General features: G+C 38.0%; 1 protein-coding gene across 1 annotated transcript in view; it reads left to right on the top strand.

The window, feature by feature from the left end:
• fam120c (family with sequence similarity 120C) overlaps positions 1 to 10,216 on the top strand; it is a 55,152-nt gene extending 44,936 nt beyond the window's left edge. The window contains exons 16-17 of the mRNA XM_055012680.1: positions 2,521 to 2,584; positions 3,849 to 10,216. Coding sequence (XP_054868655.1) covers positions 2,521 to 2,584; positions 3,849 to 4,106 — 322 coding nt within the window. The 3' untranslated portion in view covers positions 4,107 to 10,216. The remainder of the gene's footprint in view (positions 1 to 2,520; positions 2,585 to 3,848) is intronic.
• Positions 10,217 to 22,700: the final 12,484 nt, after the last annotated feature.

The raw sequence follows: 22,700 nt of genomic DNA on the forward strand, positions 1-22,700 counted from the left end.
AGTGCCACACCAGTCTGACACATAAAGTTCATTGAACTCATCATGAAGAGTCTTATTCTGCCTGTAAAAATGTTAAATATCGTGTCATCTGTTCCTCTGGAGGGGGATTTTAAAATGAAAACATCACTATATTTGCATTATAGCGATGTTTTCTCAGCTTAGCTTAAAATGTTAGAGAGGAAGTTTGTTTTACAAACTGGATGAGCAGATAGGGAATGTCCTAAGAGAGCAGCATTATGGGAAATGTAGTATTTTGTGGTTTCAGATGCATCTCCACAGCTGTGCCCTATAATAGGTCTGGCAAAGGGAAAAACACACTGGCTTGTTTGTGATTAGTTAAGAAGATATGGTTATTTTAGGTAGCGCTAAGCCTGGGATGCAGTATTGGTGCCCCTTTTAGCCAAAGTCACTGTGTTAATATTTCATTATTCAGTGCAGTTACTGACAGTAACAGAATATAAAAATATTATATCAAGCTCATGACAAGGTGCCACACCAGTTTGACACATAAAATAACTAACTCATCGTGAAGAGTCTTAGTCTGCCTGTAAAAACGTCAAAAATTATGTTCATATGGAGGGGGATTTTCAAATTTCTCAGCTTAAAATATTTGAGAGGAAGTCTGTTTTACAAACTGGCAGAGCGACTTTTTGAAGATGTTCAGCTGATAGGGAACCTCCTAAGAGAGCAGCTTTATGGGAAATGTGTCTCCACAGCTGCATCCTATAAGAAGTCTGGCATAGGGAAAAAACATGCTGGCTTGTTTGTGATTGGTTGAAAGATATACGGTCATTTTAGGTAGCGCTCAGCCCGGGATGCAGTGATGGTGCCCCTGTGATAATAATGATGGGAGAACTTGTTTTGGCATTAGCACTTCAACATAGTAAGATAAGAGCTGTTAATAAAATGGCTAATTTGTGGACAGTACAAAGCAGAGTTGTCTTTGTGCACAATATAAAACTGGATTTTGAACATTATTTTTCAATAATTTCTTAAAAAAAAAAAAAAAAATATTGAAGATGAATGTCACTTTATCTCATGGTCATGTTTACATTTCGCTCAGTTCTGCTTTTGTTCGTCATTGTTTACTTCTAATTTTGCTTCCTTTGTTCTTAGTTTGCCTCATTTTTGCTTTCTAGTTCTTATTTTACTTAGTTTTTGCCTTTTTCAATCTTATTTTGTACGCTATGTTTCTAAATTTCTATGATTTTTTTTTTTTTAATCTGAGGACCTTCTGTGTTTATTTAATGTCTACTGTTGCACAAAGAGAGAGTAACGTAATTTTGATCCTTGGTACATCATGTACATATTGAAGACTTGACAGTAAAGCCTGAATTTGCTCGTTAAAGTTCACCACTTGCTGGCACTTGCTGAGCTGAATCCCACATTAAAAGGTGATGGAGCCTGAAGGCAAACTCCTCACCTGTTTTACATGTAAAGAAGAATTCACTGATTTCTACACATCAGAGCCTGTTTAAAGTCACATGGAGGCTTTGAGTTAATGTCAGCTGCTCTGAAAAAACAAGAAAACATGCAGGTGTGGAGTTTTAGGTGACAATAGCTGCTACTAGCACCGCAGCACACCTGTTGTGATCAAGTTGCATTGTGGGTAATGTGTTTGACAAAGAAGAAGAAATTGTAAAATCTGCTGCGACACAAAAATATGATGTCTTTGCTCTTTACACTGCATTTATTCAGAGTTGGAGGCTGGAGTCACTCTGTTGTCAGCAAATCTGGCTTTGGTACATTTAAGCAGCAAAAACAGTCCAGTGTTGAATCTCGTTCACCGATTAAAACTTCATTTATGGGTAGGGCTGCCACAAACGACGCGTCGACTAATCGCCTGAGCACGATACGTCATCAAAAGCGGAAGTGAGCGCGCAATGCAACAGAAATCACCGTCCGAGTGGAGCGCGGAACACGCACGGACATCCGCGCTGTATCGTGCATATATAGTATATGCATATATTATATACGCACAATACAGCGTGGACATCCGCGTTTACGATACAGCGCGGACATCCGCGCCGCATCGTGCATATACTATATATGCACGATACAGCGCAGATGTCCATGCGTGTTCCGCGCTCCACTCGGACGGTGATTTCTGTTGCATTGCGCGCTCACTTCCGCTTTTGATGACGTATCGTGCTCAGGCAATTAGTCGACGCGTCGTTTGTGGCAGCCCTATTTATGGGCATATTTAGGTTCAACTTTACTGTATAAATGACCATTTTAACCCTTTGAATCCCAACTCAAAACAGATTTTCACCTCAGAGCTACTCCCCTATCAGGAAACTTAATCAAATCTAAGCTTAAAATTAGAATATTTCACTTTATTCTACATGTTTCATTTAAATAGTGTTCTTTTATCTCAGCATGAAAGAATAAGTGCAGTACTGTTACTTCTAGAACTGGTGCTTCTGTATATTTTGATTTATTTTCATACTACATTTCTTACATGTTTGCACTCCTGGGATTAATAAAAGCTCATTTTAAATGTCTTCCTGTGTTTTTCAGAAGGGGTAAAGAGATTCCAGCGAAAGTCAGAGGAGGGAAAAAGCCAGCTGCCAACAGAACACAGGTAAGACACAAACATGGAAACAACACTTTTAAACTAGGGCTGGAACGTGAACATGTTAATTTTGATTAGTTAATTATAGAAAAAATAACACGGAAAAAAAAGCACATTTAATTGCACCTTTCTGGGAGACCAGTTAAACTGATGAACACTCCAGCCCAGTAGGTGGCGGTAATGAACCTAAAGTCTGTTTTCCAGCCATGAACAAGATACACAGACACACTGAGTTAATCAGCGACAAGAAAGTTTGGTGAACAATGAAGGAAGACAAGACCACATTGAACTTATTGGGTGGGAAGTTTTCTTTTAAAAATCTTCCTGATGGCAGCTTGGATTAAAGCGTAGTTGTGGGCAAATTGTGAAACAGAGTTTTCTGATCACCTCAATGTAAAACATGTTGCTGTTAGCACCAGAGCTAACGTTAGCTACGACAGTCCTGGTACTGGCTAACGGTGTTGCCATCCCATAATAGACCACTTTAGAAGACATTGAAAGTGCTTGAGTTTACAGAAAGTCTTAAAATGTTGAATGTACAGTGGTCCCTCGCCATATCGCGGTTCGCTTTTCGCAGTCTCACTGTATCACGGATTTTTAAATTGCATATATCTAATTTTGTATCACGGATTTTTTGCTATATCGCAGGATTTTGTGGTATAAAGGTGTTTTTACATATTTATTATTTTACTGTCTCCTCCGTCTCCCGTGTTTAGCAGCGTTCAACATCTCACCTTGTCCATATGACATTGATGTCTGATCACTGTCTCCTAGTGTTGCTCTGCAGTGGTTTATAAGAGTGTGAGGAGGGCTTATAAAGCCTTAAAATGTATATAAGTAATAAAATAAATATGAGGTTGCAACTTCGCAGATTTTGGCCTATCACTGCGAGGTCTGAAACGTAACCCACATGATAGACGAGGGACCACTGTAATCGCTATAATTGGACTTGGAGCTTGCAGTAATCTGTGAATGTAGTAGACAGATGAAAAATACAATTAAATATTAATGAAACATGAACATTTTTGTTGTTAAAGTTCACGTATATGTCTATTCATCCATTCAGTTGTCAACCAAAATGTATTTGGATTGAAAAACTTTGCTTATCGTGTCAAATACATTTGACAAACATTAGATTAATAACAAAGCCTCTAATTAATTATTCATTCATTTTTTAAATCGTGTCCCACCACTATTTTGCACTGATATCTTCACATGGCAGATAGTAACCGCCACGTTCCTCCCTGCTGTTCCGTTGTAATTCCTCCCCCAGATGTTGTCATCCCCCACATCCAGCAGTCCCCCAAAGCCCTCAGAGGAGGCGGGCTCCATGCCAGAAGTTGCAACGCAGCAGCTGAACGGCAGCTCGGCAGCCTCCGCCATCGGCCAGCCCTCGGAGCTGGCCCCCCTGGCCCAGCCAATCCCGTGTGCCTTAGCCAGCAGAGACAACCAATCAGAGGGGGTGGAAGTGGAGGCCCCCTGTTGCCTTGACGACTGCCCGTCAGACGGAGCGCTACAGAAGGAGGAGTAACCGCGTCCTCCCCAGGACGCGTTGCTCTGAGAGAGTTATCTGTGTTCGACTGCCTTTCCCTGTTTTTGTAGCCCTGTCCGCTAGCTGTGCACTTGAACCCACGGAGCAGCGAGGCGTCGCCTCGTCCGCCCGCTGCTCCGTGGGATCCATCAGCTAGCTGTTACTCCCTTTTTAGTTTTCTCATGTGGTTTTACATTGTTTTATGAAGAGAGGGTTTCTCCATGTAAGCGCCCCACCCCTCAAAAAATCCTAAAAGCCTCCCTCCCGTGCTCAGAGCAAGATAAGCTTGAAGCCCTGCCCCCATGACGACCCACCACCCCATCAAGCCCCGCCCCCTCTCTAGCAAGGGGGGTCTGTACAGTTTGAATTTCTTATTTTGTGTTTTTGATGGTCCCATTGTTTGAATCTCTGCACACAGATGTTAAGCTTGTGGTAACGGTGACAGATTGGATGTGGTTTCCATGGTTACAGCAGCTCGGCCCGGTCGTCATGGTCGGTCGTCGTGTGTTGATGTGGTTTGTTGTTGCCATAGCCATCTCGTGAGAGTTTTGTCTTACATGAGTTGAGAGGTGTTCAGAGTGCGACCCGCTAACCACAGCGTTAGCATACGTGCTAGCAGCAAACCCCTTTAGAGACTGATTGGTTTCTATCACTGGAGCACCTCTGCACCACCATGGTTTAGTGTGCTATCTTACTTTGACCTATGTAGCATAGCCTAGTGCTTAGCTGTGCTAAGAGACCCCATGAGTTTATGCACCTTAAGCCCTAAAGTATGCAAGATTTTACCCGCTCCTCAAAAAAAGTGCATTATTATGTTATTGTCCCTTCCCTCGCGTCCCTTTGTCCCAAAGCTTTGATTGTATTTTCCCCAAACAGAAGCACTTAATGTTGTATTTAAATATAATGAATTAAAAGCCCCTATACAGTTGAATTGACAGTGTGTGAGGGGTGTCCCCGCGCCTGAGGAAATCAGTATGACATGTAGAACTACATTTAAAGGTAGAGATCTATTCAAGAGACGTCAGAATGTGAACAGAGTGGTTTCAGACAAAGAAGCACTTTGTTTTAAAAATGTTAAACCACACTGGACAGTCCTCTACCTGGTGATAAAGAAACGAGAAACTCTGAGGCACCATCTTGAGTTAAGGCCAAAAAGTAAAGAACGATGCTGCCCAGGAACAGATGAAAAGAACGGAGAGGTTTGGTGGCTGCTGCCAGGCAGAGTCCCTCCAGACTGGACTCACGTTCTACCAGGAACTTTGCAATGAAGCCAACAGGAGTCTTGATGGTTCTCATCAGGGCCTCCTGGGAATCATTTCAGATTTCTAAAAACTTACTTCCAAAGTGTATTTTTGTACGGCTCGCCGCCTGAGGCAGCCTTGATGTAAAAGGGGTGTGGCAGCGAAGCCTCGAAGACCCTCCACCCTCAGGTGGAGGTAGAGCAGCTGTTGTCGTTACGATTGCCCAAACGCCGAGAGCTGTTGCCCCACAGAGCTCCGGTGTGTCACTTTAGACTAGCAGGAAGCACTTCCCTGCCCTGAAGCTCCGCCCACACGGCAGAGACTTCACGGCCGGATCACATGACAGGAGAGAGGGAGGCCTCGCGGACCTGAGAGTGCCGCTCATAATCTGAGACTTCTAAGATACTGATATGTTTTATTAGAGCACTTATGTTTGTAGAGAATGAAATGTGTCCCCCACAGTAGGTCTCATCTGACAACGGAAACACACGTATGTACTTTCTTACCGTTACTGGTAGCACAACTGCAGACGTAGACGCAGTAGAGCGACAGATACAGCCTGAGAGATGCTGGCCATGAACATTGGAATCTCTATAAACTTACCGAGAGGTCGAAATGAACTCATTATACGTGAAAGAAAAGAGAAAAAGGCAAGTCAACAAGAAGCACCTTATTTTCTTACTATGTTGATGACTTGTGCTCTATCATGTGCCACAGAAAATTGACATGGAAATGCTCCGACTAAACGCCGTTGTGAAGGAAAACAAACCCTGACTATATATGTAAGTGTTAATGTAGTCACGTCAGACATCCCCTCTGTTCTGAACTCAACCATTACAGTGACACGCTGACCGCTGACCTGGCCGTGAGCGTAGGCCTACGCTCACCAGTGCCGGGCCGCCGCCGTCTCTTACACCAACACCAAACGAAATCAGAGGTTGGGACTTGTTAGCCGTTTATTGGTAGGGAGTAATGAGCGTACGAGTGCTGTAGGTGTTTCTAGGTTAAGAGTAGGTCGCAGCGTCGGGGCTTAACACAGGACTGTAAAACACAGACACCAAGACTAGGCTAGAGAATATAGCTCCACTGGCCGAGATACTAAGTCTAGAATTACTAGGAGTCATATACTTAACTGCTTTCAACTTTTGACATTAGTACAAATATGTGTATCGCAGCCGTACGTTGTTAGAAGATGGCTTTTTTCTGCGGCGAGCCAGAGTGTGATCTGGTAAACGATGCCCTCTCTCGATTCGCTCGCCAGATAACAGTTACACACATATACGCATAAACACACACTAGACACACACACAGACAGGAATCAGTTGCATTTGTTACCAGCAGCATTCTCTCTGCTTTCGTGCTGAAGTGATTTTGTGCAGTTCCCAGTGGAGTGTGGTCGTCAGTTCATCGGAGATCATTTGGTAACACTTTCTACTGACTGTCAGGTCCCACGTTCACAGAGTTTGCATGGACGGATTAAAAACAACACATCATCCACACACAAACACACACACATACATAGATGTTAAAATCCTGAGTTACACAGTAGCTAGTATGGGAAAAAAGTCAACACAACACATGATGTTAGTGTCCCTCTTTTGTCCTTGTCTGTTTTAGTTCGATAGGTATTTGATCAGTGATTTTTATGCTTGTTACCCTAACCCCCCCCACACGACACACACACCGCTAGGACACTTTCTCTCGCCTCCCCTCCCGTCATTCACTTCTTTGCTACTCCACACAAACACACACAACAACAACATATATATGGAACACACAGGTTTCCCCTCCTCACCCGTCCTGTACTTCTGCCTCTAGCCCTTTAGGACCGTTTCTATTGGCCGTTTTTTCTCTTCTCTCTTCGGGCTGCCCCGCCCCCTTTAATCAAACCCGACTAACAGTAAAGGTTATATTAACGTTGATAATCAGTTTCTGTATGTATCTAGCCAGAGTGGATAAAAAAATTTCAAGACAAAAAAAAAAAATCAAAAACTGTTTTATTCAATTGTGCAAATGTGTTTTTTCTTACTATTTTTAATGTTATTACATCTTCTAATCTAATCCTTCTACCATTGCTTCAGTTAGTACTGAAATACGCTTAGCCAACCTAGAGATTTGAACTGTAACGATTGCCAGTTTCCTTACCTGTATTTTATATGGCATCTTTAGACCACTTCACCGTTTATTATGTACGTAAGTAAATATTGCCCGTTTTTTCGAATTGAAAATCGTCGTCTGCACTATGTTTGATTCTCATAATATCCCCCCGATAACGAGTTTTTCTTTTACTCGATCGAAGCTGAACTCTTGCACAAAGCAGCGAAGCGTCTTTCGTCAACACCTGAGAACCAAAGTTACACCCGGCATCCCCCTCCTCCGAAAACCCCGTAGTTCCTCCCCAAAGACCCGACGGTTCGCCCCGATGGTTCGCCCCGATGGTCCTATATATAACCACATTACAGCACATGTGATTTATCTGACGAGTCTGTGAGGTAACGCTGTTTTTAGTTCATTCTTTTTGTTGTTTTTGACACTGTGGTTGTCGTGGAGACAGACAGGGACGGCGAGCGAGCGGACGAGTAGCGCAGGTTTGGATTCGTGTTTGTCGTCGCTTCACTCGTTGGTTCCTCGTCGACTGAATTTAGGTGGAACCGCTGCACTCGTACACACCGCCGGGGCTTCAGCGACTCTTTTTGCATTTTTCTTACGTGTTACCGTTGTGCTCTCAAACTTGCCTTTAACTCCCCGACTCGAACCCGACCGAGTTTCTTTATACTGACTGAGGGCATGAGGCTGGTTTAAGTGGCGGAATTTTCCTCAAAACGCACATCTGAGACCGACAGGATTCAACTGTTGTCAACTATTTTGACGATTAGTTTGAGATAAAACGTCCAAATTCTCAGATTTCAGGATTTTAAAATGTGTTTTCTGAATTCTTGCCAGTTTTTTTGGGAAAAAAAATGAAAGTCTTTGGGTTTCGGATCAAACAAGACATTTTGGGAAACCAATCTCATCATTTTCTGGCATTTTACAGAACAAACAGCTAAAAATTGAAGTTAATCCTGCAGATAGTTAAGCTCTTCAGCTTCTGTACTGTTTAAAACTGAGAAAAATAAGAGAAAATCAACAGACTGCTTTCACATTTGCAGCTGCTTAGCTTAGCGTAGCTTAGCATGAAAACCGGAAACAAATCCTGCCCAAAGAGAAAACTAAATCTGTCTGCCCTGTTTAAATTGAAAAATAATTAAATAACAATCAGAAGACAATAATAAAAGAAGAGAAAATCAACAGACTGCTTAAAGTAAATGTAAAGCTGCAGCTAGTTAGCATAGCGTAGCATAAAAACTGGAAACAAACTCTGCCCAAAGAGAAAAGAAAATCTCTGCCCTGTTTAAACTGTGAAAATAATTTAAGAATTAATCAACAAAATTAACAGCCTGCTTAAAATAAATCCAAAACTGCAGCCGCTTAGCGTAGCGTAGCATAAAAACTAGAAACAAATCCTGGCCAACAGTTTGATCAATTAAGAATTATTTAGAAGACAATAAAAATAAACCTTTTGAAGACTGCTTCAGTGATTTCTTAAGCTCTGGTTTTCATCTATAGATCTGTAAGAATTCGTTGATTGATTGAAAACTATTGAAAATTTTCTGATTCCAGGTTCTCAATGTGGAAATTTCATAGATTTTTTTTAGATTATTGAATAAAAGTTAAGCTCTAAAGAGCAGTAAGGATTCATCGATGGATTAAAAAATTTGACTGGGCATTTTTGACTGTTGGTTGAATTAAACAAACCGGTTGTTTTCTGACACTTTATGCCAAAATGATAATCAGTAATCCAAATAATTGACAGTTGGAGCTGTGTTTTCTTTTTCTTATACAACTTTAAACTGAAAATCTGTTGCTGGGACAAGAACTAGTGGGTCACAGACATTCTTTTTGCACCAAACAATCTAATTATTGTGGAAATTAAGACTAAAAGTTGTTAAATTGAAATCAAGAGCACACAAGTCACTTTTATCATCCAGACAAGTTCATTTTTAGAGTCTTTAGGTCTTTGCCGACGCGTCTTGAGGAAAATCCCGTCTCTGAGCCGTTGAAAGCTTCCCACCTCGCCGCCCACAAACACGGGAGCATCTCCGAAGAGCTCGACAGCGTCAGGAGAACCAGAAGCCCCAGAACACGAGTGAAGTGTGTCGTATTGTAGAAGTGAAGCAGTATTATTGTCTGTCGTACAGAATGTGGAGGAAGGAGTCAGCGGTCGTATCCTGATCCGTTAGCGGGACGCTCACAGCATTTATGTCCCATTTAAGGACCCTAATTTCTGTCTGTCTCTCTCTACACTGCCACTCCCCCCCTCAACAGCCCTCCAAGCTCCAGTAAAAACCCCCCAAATACCCCCGCAGCCCCGCCGCCCCCTAGTGGCCGAGTCCCCGTCAGGTTCATCACTGTGGGCCGTTTTTCTCCTCAGCAACATGTTTCCCCCCGAAAGCATCAGAACCACCAATAAAAAACTACCTGTGCAGTGAAAAATAAGGGTTAAAATTTATCCATAATACTGTTGTTATAGAAATATTATCATCATTATTGCTGTTATAATTATGGTTGGTATAATTTGTCATCATTGTTAGCATTATGGAAGCACCAGACGGTTTGTGGAAGGGTGAGAAAAAGAAAGCTCTTTTTTTTTGTTTTTTTTTCTTCTATGTTTTTTTTTATTTTAAATTTGTCTGGCTGTTGGTGGTCTGATCTCACAGAGGGAGGGGAGGAAAGGTTCAGAAAGAGACAAAGATGGCAGTCATGTTTGTACTGGTTGGGAAATGACTTACAGTGCTGAAATAAAATTTATTCTTTTAGTAAAAAAAAGGATCCACTGTGTCCGGTGTCGTCATTTTTGGAGATTCGTAGATGGGTCGAAAAGCTGTACTAATAGTGATAAAGAAAGGCTGGAATAATCGGAATTTAATGCATAAATGTGTGAATTTTAACAGCTAATTTTCAACAGGCTGCTTTCACATCTGCTTAGCGTAGCTTAGCATAAAAGCTGGAAACAAATCCAGCCCAAAGAGAAAACTAAATCTGTCTGACCTCTTTAAATTGTGAAAACAGATTAATGAATAGTTCATCAAAAGACAATAAAAAAGAAAGAACTCAACAAACTGCTTAAATATAAAGCTGCAGCTGATTAGCTTAGTGTAGCTTAGCATACAAACTAGAAACAAATCCTGCCCAATGAGAAAAGAAAATCTGTCGTATTTAAATTGAGAAAATAATTAGATTAAGAATTAATCAACAAAGTCAACACACTGTTTAAATATAGAGCTGTAGCTGATTAGCTTAGCTTAGCATAAAAGCTTTAAACAAATCCTGCCCAAAGAGAAAAGAGAATCTGTCTTTAAACTGAGGAAATAATTAAGAATTGATCAGAAAACAACAAAGAGAAAATCAACACTGCTTTCATATCTGCAGCTGCTTAGCTTAGCTTAACTTAGCTTAGCATAGCTTAGCATAATAGCTGGAAACAAACTCTGCCCAAAGAGAAAAGAAAATCAATCTGTTCGGTTTAAATTGAGAAAATAATTAGAATTAATCAGAAGACAATTTAAAAAAAGAAGTTTTAACCCATATTGATTATGTGATGTTGAAATTTAAAGGAATAGTTTTAGAAAGAGTTTATTTACTCATACTGCACTTAAATACAAATTTTAGGCATTTGGCTCTTGAGTTTTTCCAGTTTATTTTACTTCTACATTTCTCTTGCAGCTAAATCATCCCCATTTATTAGTATTAGTCAGATAATTTGGTTTGAATTAAGGCAGCGTGTCATTTATTAAGTTAAAACTGAAATAAACAGGTTTATGGTGTTAAATTAGAGGAATTAAATGTGTCGGCTTGTTGTGATGTTCTGTTGTTACAAAAATCTCACAATTTAAAAAAAAAAAAAAAAAAATACATGTAAATCTTTAAATTATGCTTTTTTTTTCTTTGTGCCGACTGGTTCTGGACGGTTGAAATCTGTCCCAGCAAAACTCCGGCCAGATGATCTGTTCTTATTGTATAAAGATGAACAGAAATATTAAGTTAACAGTGAGATGAAACTGCTCTGAGCTGATAAAACCCGTCTATTTAAACTGAAAAAGTGCTAAATTGGAGGGAATTTGATATCATTAATGAGGCTAAAACTCATAAAAGACACAAATTATGTTTTTATTGTCAGTTTACTAGTACAGGATTCAATCATTTAGATGGATAAATACTTTATTCATGTCCTAGAATACCCAGTAAATCACGTGTTATATTTTAGAAAAATAAAGAAAATAATGTGGAAATCATACTGGAAGAAGAAAGTGAGAAATTGTGCAGAATCAAAATGGATTTAATGCCAAGTCGGTTTTCACACACAACGAATTTGACATTTGCACATTCTTTACATAGGACATGATATATTTTTCTTATTTATTTCTATGTTCTGCACATTCTTGCTTATTTCTCTGTATTTATGGTGGTGGGAACTTTAACCTTTCCCCTCAAGGATTAATAAGATATTTCTAAATACCATAAGCAGAAACAGAAAAATTAAAAGATTAAAAAGTGTTGCCGGTTGTATGTATTAAGCGTAACAAGACAAATAAGAAGCTGTGTTATGAGTCAACAGTAAGCTGCAGTATAAAGTGGATAAAGAGTTTATACAGTTTTTTTAGAAAGTAAAAGAGATAATTCCAGTGTGGAGGAATCTGCTCCAGTAAATAAAGAGCATTTAAACAGTTGAAATATAGTAGAATAATAAGAACAAGAATTATTCTTATGATTGCAGCATTTCTACTTTTGAGTATCTTGACAGACAAACATTAAATCAGTTTTACAACCGAATGCACAGAATACTGAAGATAAGATTTGATCCTTATTTATTTCATTCCTGCACATCTGCTGTAGCAGATACAGCAGATAATAATAATAGTATTTATTATTATTATTATTATTATTATTACATAATGATAATGATAATAACAATAAAAACTTATTATTATTAATAATATTTATAATAATTATTATTATTTGCTGTATCTACTACAGCAGATGTGCAGGAGTGAAACAATGATAATAATAATAATAATAATAATAATATAATAATAATTAATAGTTAATAATAGCAATAATAATGTTGACATTTATAATAATTATTATTATTGGCATTATTATTACTATTATTATTATTTTAAAAGGTTAAACATCAGGTTCTCTATTATGAGAAATAATAATTATTATTATTGTCAGAATGTGCTGTATCTACTACAGCAGATGTGCAGGAATGAAATAAAGTGATTATCAAAGCTGTAATAATATAATTATAGCTTTGATAGTTTATTATCAAAATAATAATAATAATTATAATAATTATTATAATTATATAATAATAATAATAATAATAATAATAATAATAATAATAATAATAATAATAATAATAATTATCATCATCATCATCATCATCATCATCATCATCATCATCATCATCATCATCATCATCATCATCATCATCATCATCATCATCATCATCATTATTATTACTATATTGAAAGGTTTAAACATCAGGTTTTTAAAAAAGTTCTCAGTTCTATTTTCCACCTCTGCAGCCTCCACTTGAAGTCTCGTTGAGGCGCGCTCCCTAAATCTCGCGATATTTGGGCATGCCCTCAGCGCTGGACCCGCTCCGCTCGGAAAGATGGCGAGGATGATCGGAGGAGCCACCTGGGCTGGAGGAGGCTGGAGGAGGCTGGAGGGGAATCGCTGCCGTAGTCTGCCGCCGGAACCGGCGACGAGCTACGGAAAAAAGCGCCGAGTTTAGCGCCACGGACGGCCGCGGCAGCCGGACGGTGCGCGGGGCGGCGGATGTGAAGCAGCCGGATGAGCGCCAATTCCTGCTAGCTAGTAGCAGCTAGCCGCTAGCTGAGCTCCATAGCTGCTGACTGCTGGAGCTGCTTTTAACTCTGAGTCTCTTTTCTGACGTCTCTGTGGCGCTAACAGGAGCTAATTCACCTTCAGATGAGCAGCTAATCATAACTAGCTCCACGGGCTCAGGTAGTCCCAGTTAGCCTGCTAGCCTCTCCTGATTTTAGGGCAGAAGCTAAAACGTTAGCGGAGCCTCTTCATGTCTGTGGTGGGTGATTAGAACGTTTCTGATCACCTGCTGCTTCTCTACTGTCTGTTTTTGCTCCTCAGGTTTGTGGTTGGAGCTCCAGAGGATGAGGCTCCATCGTTTCCTGAGGTCTGGTCCACAAACACTGAGCTGAAGGAGCTGGAATAGCGTGTTAGCAGGTATGTTTAGCATGATGTCAGAGCTCTCTTTAACCTGCTGCATCACCATGGCAACTGATGCTGCATCACCATGGCAACTGATGCTACATGGATAGCCAGCTCTGGAGGAGGTCGAGCTCAGAGGTTAGGATTTAGAGGCACCGCCCTCCCAGCAGTGCTGCTTCTAATCTAATGAATGTAATTATTCAGTAAAACCACTGGACTGATGTGCAGCTGCAGCAGCGCAGCCTGAATGCATCCTGAGTTTGACCTGCATGCTTTAAACTGATAACGGAGAAAATGCAGGGGAATCTTGATTTGCTGTCAAATTTGTTTTAACCCTCCTGTTGTCTTCATTTATGGGCACCAAAAATATTCTTTCTGTGTGGAAAAAAAATCCAAAAATTCTGCAAAAAAATTCCCCAAATTTCAGAAAATTTGCAAAACCTTCAGAATGAAAATTCCAATAATTCCTTAGAAGTTTCCCTTAAAAGGTTTATTTTTTAAAAAAATTAAAATTTACAAGAAAATTTTTAAAAATATTTTCAACAAATGAGTAAAAATCTTCCCCCCAAAAAATCCTACAAATGTCTAAAGTGATTATATATATATCTTTATATATTACATTTATATCAAAAATGTTGAAAATGTGGACATTAGAAGTTTCACTGTGAAAATATATATATTTTTCCACATTTTCAAACGGGTCAGTTTGACCCACAACAACACAAAAACAATTGGCAAAAAAATTCCCCAAATTTCAGAAAATTTGCCAAACCTTCAGGAAGAAAATTCAAATTATTCCTTAAAAGTTTCCCTTAAAAGTTTTATTAAAAATAATAATAATTGGCAAGAAAATTCTTGTAAATATTTTTTTAAAAATGAGCAAAAATCTTCCAAAAAAAATCCTAAAAACATCTAAAATGATTCCATATATATCAGTAAAGCTTCTAATATTTTCTTTAAGAACATTCACAAAAAAATCAACCACAATCCAGCGAAATTCGCTGGAATTTTTTTAACATTTCTTTTTTTCCCCAAAAAAATTTCCATAATTTTCCAAAAATATTGTAAATGTGGACATCAGAAGTTTTGCTGTGAAAATGTATTTTTTTCCACATTTTAAACCGGGTCAGTTTGACGACACGAGGGTTAAAATGCAGCTGATAGAAGACAGATTAGAAAACTGATGAGTCTGTTGCTGCTTCACACAAAGAATATTCAATCAGTGACGTTAATTTCAATTTAATTTGTCCTTAAACTGAAGAGATTTCCACGTATCTCTTATTTATAGGAGAATTTCAGAACCAGATGTTAAGAATCCTGTTTAAATCTGCTACTGTATTCTGTTTTAAAGCTGCAACTAATCATGTTTTCACTGTCCAGTAACCTGTTTGAACCCGTTTTTTTTTTTATTCACTGTTTAGCTATTAGGTGTGAAAATCAAAGAATAACTCAAACAATTTTATATTTAGTTAATTGTTAAACCACATTTAAAGCTCTCCGTTTTCTCTAGTGTGAATCTCTTTCTGTTTCGTGTCACTCAGACGAAATATCTTGATTTTTAGACATCTGAAGATCATTTTTTGACTTTTGCTTGACTAAAACACAAATAACAACAAGAAAACAAAAGAAAATTAAGCATTTTTTGCAGTTCTGCTGCTCTTTTCTGTTTTAAAGCTGCAGCTGATCATATTTTCACTGTCCTGAAACCTGTTTCACTCTTTTATTTTCTTTATTATTTAACTATTACTTTTGGGAATCACAGAATAGTTCACAATATTTCATATTTAATTAACTGTTTTGCCAAATTTAAGTCTCTCTGTCTTCTCCAGTGTGAATCTCTTTTTGTTTCTGGTCACTGCAGACTAAATATCTTTGGTTTTCGACATTTCAGGATTATTTTCTCACCTTTTTTTTTTTTTTTTTTTTTTCTAAACTTTTTACTGACTAAAACACAAAAAAACAACAAGAAAACGTGAGAAAATTAACAAATATATGCAGCTCTCTTGCTATATTCTGTCTTAAAGACACATCTAATGATAATTTCACCATCCTTTAACCATTTTGACCATTTTTTTTGCTTTATTATTGAACCATTAGTTGGTGAAATCTCACAGTATTATTAACATACAGCGATTCTGCTGAAGTGAAGGAGGAAAAAACATCAACTGAAAAGCAAAAAGCAGGAATTATTGTTTGATTCTCAGCGCTGTGCCGTCATTATGTGTGTGTTGTCGCTGAACTGTCACATGAAGTTTGAGTCTCGTCCACATCGGTGCTAAAAACACAGAATGACATGCAGCTGAGAAGATATGAGTGTATCCAGTTCACTTCCCAAACCTGATGTGCAGCCGTCGCCTTACAAAGAGGAACAGTAAATATATTAACTCACAATCAGCTGTTACCAACCTGCATTTCTCTCTTGCATTGTTTTCAGTAACAGTGGTTTTTATTGTCATTTCTTCAACATATTTTCCACGTCTCTCAGATGTGTGAACAGGTTCACAGCCTGATGAATTAAATCAGGTTTTAGGTTTTGTTTCGTCACACAGAAAGTCTGGATTCATTAAACTGGATTCGTCTCTTCCTGCCTGAGGAGATCAGGTTTTTAGAGTCTCTAACTTCTTTTAAATCACTTCTTAAAACCAGTTTTTATTGACTTTAGCTTTTGTGTGAAGTTTACTTTTAGCTTTATTCAGTTTTAGTCTTTTATTCTGTCTTATGTCTGTTTATGTTAGATGTTCTGTCTGGTTCTATTTTAATTTTAGCCGCCTGCTTCTTTGGTGTGACGTCATCTCAAATTTTAGACTTTTAATTTTAACTCTCATTCTTTAATTTTCAAACTGCCTCGTTCCCTTGTCTGATTTGCCTGCTAATTATTCATTTAATTTATTTTCATTTTTCCTGTTTAACTGACTGCTGTCTTGCTTGAGCGCTGTTCTTAAGGCTGCTACATGTAAACAAAGTTACTATTATTGAAGTTATCCTCCCTCAGAGACAATCAGCCGTGGAGCAGCTGCATGTTTAGTTGTTTTTAACCCTCTGAGGTGTGAATCCGTCGCTGTTTTGGACTCTGCAGGACCGTGGGCGCTGTGGGATGAGGTAGTAGTTTGTATAGTTTTAGGATCACACCAGATCTGGGAGATAACTATACAGCCTACTGTCTTTCTCACGGCCACCCGACCGTCGCAGCTCATCCTGCCTCCGGTTGCCACGGCGACTGAAGCCTCCGTTGCCGTTGGTGATCAAGCTGTGCTCGTTTCACCCGTGTTCGGTCAGAAAACGTCGTGTGCTCCGTTAGTTGTCGACATGTTCAGTCCTTCTGGTGGTTTAGCTTCAGATACGGACACAAGTTTTAGATAAATCAGAACTGCAGCTCATTCATTCACATAAATGAGCTTCCAGGTGTGTTTCAGGGTGGAACAGGTGTGTGTTTCTGCTGTGCTGTGCTGCGGTGAGGTAGTAAGTTGTGTTGTTGTGGGGTTTGGGATTTTACAGCCCCTGTTTGGAGATACAACGATACAACTTACTGCCTTCCTCAGTGCAGCAACGTGACGCTCTGTTCCTGCAATCTGACGTCTGTTCAGATCTTCTCCTTCCTGTTTGCTCGTCTGGATTCATTAAGAACGTCGCTGTGTTGTATTTCTGTGATTCTGTATTGGAGCTGACATGATTTCTCTCCAGCTAATCAGAATTTTTTAAAAGCTGATTCTGAATCTTGCTGGTTTTCTTGTGTCTTCTATGACTTTAAACCCAGTTGTAGTCATTTTTTGTTGCATAATCTTCTTATTATAATCTTTATCAGTCTAGAACCAAAATATTTTCATCATATAAAACACAGAAAAGTGAATCCTGACGCTGAAAAAGCTGCTTTAGTGGAATATTTGGAGTTTCTGCAGCTTTAAAGTGATTATTTTAACATTTTCACCATAAAATGACATGAATCCATAAGAGAAAATAATCTGTAAAAACAGTCCTCACTTGTCAATACAGTTTGGAAATAAGATGATGTGACTTTTTAGTTTGATTCTAATATTTTATAGTAACAGACTTAATTTGAGCGCAGAAAGATGAGATTTGATGTTTTAATGTTGTATTTTTGCATCCACATCATAAAAATAAAGACTATATCTCTAATAAAATCAACTGTAGTCTGATTACTTTATTTTATCACTTCTAGAGTTGAATGTTTTTATTTTTTCATATTTTCCCAGAGCTCAGTTAAAAAGCTCAGCGTCTCATCAGCTGTTTGCTTGAACTGATCCCACGGAGCCGCAGAGCTGCTCTGATTGGACGACGGCTCTCCGTGGAGGGGGCGTTCCCCGCCAAACCCTCACTGATTGGCCAGAATACATTCAGGAGGGCGGGGTTTTGGCGCCGGCGAGAATCAAAGATAGTGAAACTAACAGAGCTCTCACACTGACTGCATTATTATATGACAGCTTTAAGTGAAACCTATTCCTGACATCCAGCTCTGCAGTGTTTTCTGTCCTTACAGTTTACAGAAACAGCTGGAAATCTATGTTTATATTGTATGTTCTTATCTGTTATTTTTCGACATATTAATAGTTTTAATTGGTCACATCACACAAGTTGCATGTACAAAAATGAAGAGTATGGGTTTATTTGCTTGTGTGAACAAAAATTGTGTTTAGGTACAATTCTGCTAGAGTATTTCTATTTACACAACTTTAAAAGATAAATATACTGATCCCTGTGAGATTTAAAATACCAGCGGGGGAAAAATACTTCATTATAGTTCAGTTCCATCTGCGCTGAAAATACTACGGCTGAATATAAACATGTGTTATTAGCAAAATGTACTAAAAGTGCAAAACTAAATGCAGAAGTGTGAATCCTGTTGATCAGTTTGTTTTTGGTTTATTATCTGATACTGATGCATTAATGAAGAACAGTTTCAGCCCACATCTCTATCCTCTATATATACTGTCATTTCACAGACTTGTTTCTACGCATGTCTCTGGTATCGTCCACCTGCCTCATGTGTCCACTGGTGGAAAAACGTTTTCAGACACGCCGTGCATTTGTGAAATATTTCATTAAGGAATCACTCTCAGGTCTTCATTTCTTTTAGTATAGTCACAGCTGTGATGCTAAACAAATCCTAAAAAAGCCATTAAAAACTTCAAATTGCTTGGTTCCATAAAAATACAAAAGAAATTTTGAGTATTTTGGTTACAGTGATCCACTAATAAAGGTCATGCTTTTTATAAACACTTCTGCTGTTTTCATTTAAGGGCAGCAAAAAATATTGTTTCCTTGTCTGAAAAAAATCTAAACAATTCAGCAAAAAAATTCCCAAAATTTCTGGAAATTTGCAAAGTCTTCAGGAAGAAAATTCCATTAATTTCTGAAAAGTTTCCCTTAAATTTTTTATTTTTAAAAAATCCCCAAAATTTGGCAAGAAAAGTGTTGTAAATATTTTCCAAAAGTTATTAAAAATCTTCCAAAAAAATTCTCAAAATATCCAAATTGATTACATATATATCAGTAAAACTTCTAATATTTTCTATGAGAACATTCACATAAAAATCAACCAAAATCCAGCGAAATTCGCTGGATTTTGGATGATTTTTATGTGAATGTTCTTAAGAAACATTTCTTTTTTCCACCAAAAAATGTTTAGAGATGTGGACCTCAGAAGTTTCACTGTGAAAATAGATTATTTTTCTACATTTTCAAACTTTAAAACGGGTTGATTGTACGTGCAGGACGACACGAGGGTTAAAACACTATTTTTGTTGCCATGCTTCGAGTCTATATAAAGCAGCACATTTGGAAGTCTTTTCCACACATCTGTAGCTGCACACAGCAGTTAAACACTCATTTTCCTTCCATTGCTCTTGTTTAGGTGCATTTTATTTCATGTCAGTAAACACTGTGGTCACAAACTTGGCCAACAAAGCAGATTCTGGTGGGAAAACAGCAAATTTCTAACTTTTTAATTCATTTAAATGATTTACAGATTATTAAAATAACTGAGTAGTGGAATAAACTCATTAGAAATACAATTTTATGAGTTCTAAAGATGTTAATGACTCACAAGAGAGTTTTATTTCCATTTGCACGGGTCCATTACAGTCGAGGTAGACTGGAAATCTTTCTCGATTCAGCCTCATATTGAAGGAAAAACTAAATAAAATAAAATAATGAAAAAGGAAGAGCAGCAGCAATTTAAAAATAGTGAAATACAATACAATTTATAGAAATGAAATCTGTACGCAATAACAAAAGAGCACTCTAAAAAAAATCGGTTTTTTAGATGTAAATTGCACATATTTTTGGTGAACAGATGTTCTGCTGTTGAAATGAAATCACCATGATAATAACGAAGTTTGACCTTTATTGTGAAAATACATATTTAAAAAAAAAAAATGCGTTCATGCATGATATATGTGAAAATTTTTTTGGATTTTCCCCCTCAAATATCTTTCCTCTTCAATTTAAATGTGTTTTAAAGTGTTTAGTTGGTCGGTAAAATCCGCTCAGAGTGATGCCTCCTTCTCTTTCGCATATCTTCGACGTGACGTCACGGCCTGGTCCAGCAAACATGGCGAACATTCGGTGTGTGAAGGTGAGCAACAGAAAAATTAAATCCTTTTGTGCGTCGTTTATAGCGTTTACTCCGACAGAATGTGAATCGTAAGGTTCTAAACAGACTCGTGCTTCGGCGAATGTGAGTTTTTATTCTCTGGGCATCTTTGTTTCCTCGTAGTTTGGAAGTTTTGTTGAGCTAACGAACCCCACAGCGCCCTCAGCAGAGCTAAAGCTAACCTTCCGACCCTCAGCTCCGGACAAGAAAGGTCGTTCAGAGGGGGGTCACCCACTTTAGTTTACCTTATAAAAGAAAAAAACATGGATGATGAAAAGGAAATAACAACATGTAAGTTCATGTACAGGTTTCTTACTAAGGGGACGTATTTCTTAATGCATGCTTTGAGCGTCTAATTTGGTTTTTCCAGGATTTGGGGACGCAACCCCCCCTAAAGAATGAATGGTTTCGTCCAAGTCTTCATTTAAACTGTTTTAGTGAAAATTCAACTCCAGATTTCTTTATTTAAAACCAGACAAAAGTCAGATTTCAGACACATTTAACCTATTTCTGACTTCTCATTATGCCAGTTAAAGATATATTTATAGCACTGCGTTTTAAACAATATCCCGATATCGCTTAAATACATTTAAAAATAAAAACCAGCGTGTTTTTTTTTTAAAATTTTGACCTGTGTCCTGGTTGCTGTTAATAATCTGCAGACATTTTCATAACAACGATTTCTAAGATAATGAACCTGATTAATATATAACTACCTTTATGAGCCAGGTTCATCAATAATCAAATCATTTTCCTCTTTAAAGCATCAAACTATGTGTTTTTTCCCCTCATAAATCTTTTTTTATTGGGGTTTTACAGGTTGAACACAGTTTCTTAGTTCAATTTAATGTCTTTCCAGCCACAGACTTCAAAAGCTGAAGGTTTATTCTATAAAATATGTATATATGTGTACAAAAAGTAGTAAAATTTCATCCATATTTTTAAAAAAAGTTCCATAAAGGATCAAAATGTGTGTTTTTGAACTCTTCATTGTGTATAACAGTTTCTTACATCATTTTAACTTCTTTCCAGCTGCATATTTCAGAAACGGTGACAAAATTTTATGCATTAAGAACATATGTGTGTATAAAAGATAAGTAAAATGTCCTGCAGCTATATAGGTATGGATTAATTCATGAACAAGAACTTATATTTTTATTTAACAGCTGAGGCAGTAAGACAATAGTTAGACATCAACTTAACATTATTAAAGTAAATTTAAAAAGAGGTGCAGTTCATTATAAATAGTCAGATATAGGATTAAGTATTGAAACAGATTAATAAGTAAAGTAGAGGTTTTAAAATTCATCTTCCTGAATCCTGTCAAAACTTTTTATTTATTCAGACTAACAGACTAAAACTCAAAGAGGTTAAACGTTTAATTTATTGTATTATAAGACAGAAAGAGTTGTAATTTCTAATCACTGCAAAGCTGTAATTGGGGAATTTTACGTTAAATCATGACGATATGATAATTACAATAATCATAATTGATTATTTAACGTTTCGACTCTCCTTTACAAACTATTAAATGATTATTTGAGTTGTTTCTAATCCAGATAAAAGACGTTAATGAGCTCTATGATCCATGTTTTCCTCTGCTGGTGTTTATCTCTGTGTTGTTGTTTACAGGGGATGTTTATCTCTGTGTTGTTGTTTACAGGGGATGTTTATCTCTGTGTTGTTGTTTACAGGGGATGTTTATCTCTGTGTTGTTGTTTACAGGGGATGTTTATCTCTGTGTTGTTGTTTACAGGGGATGTTTATCTTTGTTGTTGTTTACAGGGGATGTTTATCTCTGTGTTGTTGTTTACGGAGGATGTTTATCTCTGTTGTTGTTTACCGGGGGTGTTTATCTCTGTGTTGTTGTTTACAGAAGGTGTTTATCTCTGTGTTGTTGTTTACAGAGGGTGTTTATCTCTGTGTTGTTGTTGTTTACGGAGGATGTTTATCTCTGTTGTTGTTTACCGGGGGTGTTTATCTCTGTGTTGTTGTTTACAGAAGGTGTTTATCTCTGTGTTGTTGTTTACAGAGGGTGTTTATCTCTGTGTTGTTGTTGTTTACGGAGGATGTTTATCTCTGTGTTGTTGTTTACAGGGGATGTTTATCTCTGTGTTGTTGTTTACAGGGGATGTTTATCCCTGTGTTGTTGTTTACAGGGGATATTTATCTCTGTGTTGTTGTTTACAGGGGATGTTTATCCCTGTGTTGTTGTTTACAGAGGGTGTTTATCTCTGTGTTGTTGTTTACAGGGGATGTTTATCCCTGTGTTGTTGTTTACAGGGCGTGTGTATCTCTGTGTTGTTGTTGTTTACAGGGCGTGTTTATCCCTGTGTTGTTGTTGTTTACAGGGCATGGTCGGCCTGGTGACCGGAGGGGCCTCTGGTCTGGGTCGGGCCACGGTGGAGCGTCTGGTCCAGAACGGAGCGTCAGCCGTCATCGTGG

The sequence above is a fragment of the Amphiprion ocellaris genome, chromosome 8 (assembly GCF_022539595.1).
Source record: "Amphiprion ocellaris isolate individual 3 ecotype Okinawa chromosome 8, ASM2253959v1, whole genome shotgun sequence".
Taxonomy (NCBI): Eukaryota; Metazoa; Chordata; class Actinopteri; family Pomacentridae; genus Amphiprion; species Amphiprion ocellaris.